Here is a 2,480-nt window from a genome sequence, read left to right on the forward strand (position 1 = left end):
ACATCTATATTTTGTAATTACTAATCTCCAAGCTATCTAAATATTCACAGACAATGTCTTCCATAAAATTTATTAAATTTAAAATTCATTTGTAAAAGTTTGTCATAAACTTGCTTTTAAATAATATGTATATAATAAATTTTTTTTTTAAAGCATAGCATTAAAAAGGAATCTCATTATTATTTTTCTTTTCTTTGTGTGGTATTCGTTTTCACTGTTTTGCTTTATTTTTTATATGGGATAAGATAAGTTTGATTAGTCTTTTCAATAATTTAATTTAGATTTAACTTATTTGTTCCAACTTATTTACATAAAAAGAAGATAGAAAAAAAATTGCGTTTAAACTTAAAGTGTGAATAATTATAATTTTTACTTTAGTTTATTTGCAAATACTAAATACAAAAAAACATAAATTGAATCAAACAAACTTATTTATGAGTTGAGTAATTATAGTTTGATTTGTTGAGCTTATTTAATTAAATTAACAATTATTTAAATTATTTTATTTAGTTTTCCTTATGAAAAATAATACTAATATATGGAAATGTATTAATTTTTTTTTTTAAAATAATATTTTTATATTTTAACTAATATTAATTATAAAAATAAATAAATAAAATGATTAATTATAACCAAATCTAATCACTAAATTTTATATTCTCTTCTCTCATCATCTTAATATGAATATATGGATTAGATCACTTCATTTATTAATTAAAAAATTATTTAAAATAATATATATATATATATATTATATATTAGTCTTAAATTGAAAAACATTTTCTCAATATTAACCTATCAATTGTTTATAAATAATTCAAACTTTATTTAATTAAGTTACTGCATAATAAGTCTTAGATAAAAATTTAAAAACAAATTAAACTAGTTCAAGAGTTTAATTATTGATAAATTTGTATATTTTGTTTGTGTTTAACTATAAAGAGAGGAAGAAAGGCTCCCCACTCCTTAATCATTCTATCTAAACATGAAAACCCTAACAGTGATTATGTCCCTTTCTCTGATCCTTGTTCTGTTCTTCCCATCTCCTTCATTCTCCTCCGCCGTCCGATGCAACCCGAAGGACAAGAAAGTACTCCTCACCATCAAAACAGCCCTTGGCAACCCTTACCACCTTGCTTCATGGGATCCCAAAACCGATTGCTGTGACTGGTACTGCCTAGAATGCCATAGAAAAACCTACCGTGTCATCGCCCTCACCATTTTCGACGGCGAACTCTCCGGCCAGATCCCCTCCGCCGTCGGGGACCTTCCCTACCTCAAAACCCTCCTCTTCCACAAACTACCAAATTTCGTCGGTACCATTCCCCAGACCGTTACAAAGCTCACCCGACTCAAATCACTCGAAGTCAGCTCCACCAATATCTCCGGTCCCATCCCCGATTTCCTCAGCCAGCTTAAGAATCTCCGCTCTCTAGATTTATCTTTCAATAAGCTAACCGGTTCGATCCCCCCTTCGCTCTCCGAGCTTCCCAATTTAACCAATCTCCGCCTCGACCGGAACAGACTCACCGGCTCAATCCCAGACTCATTTGGGAACTTCAAAGCAAAGGTCCCCTCCCTCTATCTTTCCCACAATCAGCTCACAGGGTACGTCCCTAAATCTCTAGGGTTCAAGAGATTCCGCAACCTTGATTTCTCTCGCAACAAGCTCCAAGGTGATATTTCCTTCTTGTTCGGCCCCGGCAAGGGGCTTTGGGGAGCCGATTTCTCGAAGAACTTGTTCGAATTCGATCTGTCCAAGGTTGTTTTCCCTAAATACTTGAGAGTGCTAGATCTAAACCACAACAAGATCTATGGGAGCCTTCCGCAAGGTCTGGCTTCATTGAACCAGTTGCAATTTCTGAACGTAAGCTATAATAGCCTCTGCGGTAAGATTCCGGTCGGGGGTGAGCTGCAGAGGTTTGAAACCACGGAGTATTTCAACAACAAGTGCTTGTGTGGGGCTCCATTGTTGGCATGCAAGTAACTGGTTTAAGATGATCTTAAGGTGTAAAATAAAAGATTGCATCATTTTGCCCGTTCGAAGGTGCATGCTTATTATTATTGTTTGGATTTTAAGTGTTATTATTATTATTATTATTATTATTATTATGGTTTGGAAACCGATTAAATAAATGTTTGTAATCATATATTTCATTGAGAAAGATGTAACCCTATACAATAAAATAAACACATTGTAAAATTGAACATTAAAAATATAAACAATAATTGTTAACCCAACCCCCTTGTGCACGAGCTTATAATTTCTTTATATAATGCAACTATATTCATAGGAAATTAAAAATAGAAAAACAATAAATTAAGAGGGAATCTTAACTATACTAACAAAAATGATTAGATGAAGACGATTCAAGATGTCAATAGTATTAGCTTAATTATATGTTCCAAAGAATTGAAACTTATTTGTTGATTTTAACAATAATTTATCAGTTATAAAAAAAAATTGAACATATTTGAAC

General features: G+C 31.9%; 1 protein-coding gene across 1 annotated transcript; it reads left to right on the forward strand.

The window, feature by feature from the left end:
* The first annotated feature begins 946 nt into the window (after positions 1–946).
* LOC124922561 (polygalacturonase inhibitor-like) lies at positions 947–2,079 on the forward strand. Its single transcript, XM_047463286.1, has one exon. The coding sequence runs from the start codon at positions 986–988 to the stop codon at positions 1,985–1,987; it is 1,002 nt and encodes a 333-aa protein (XP_047319242.1). The 5' UTR covers positions 947–985; the 3' UTR covers positions 1,988–2,079.
* The last annotated feature ends 401 nt before the right edge of the window (positions 2,080–2,480 follow it).

This window comes from Impatiens glandulifera, chromosome 1, assembly GCF_907164915.1.
Source record: "Impatiens glandulifera chromosome 1, dImpGla2.1, whole genome shotgun sequence".
In the NCBI taxonomy this organism is placed as follows: Eukaryota; Viridiplantae; Streptophyta; class Magnoliopsida; order Ericales; family Balsaminaceae; genus Impatiens; species Impatiens glandulifera.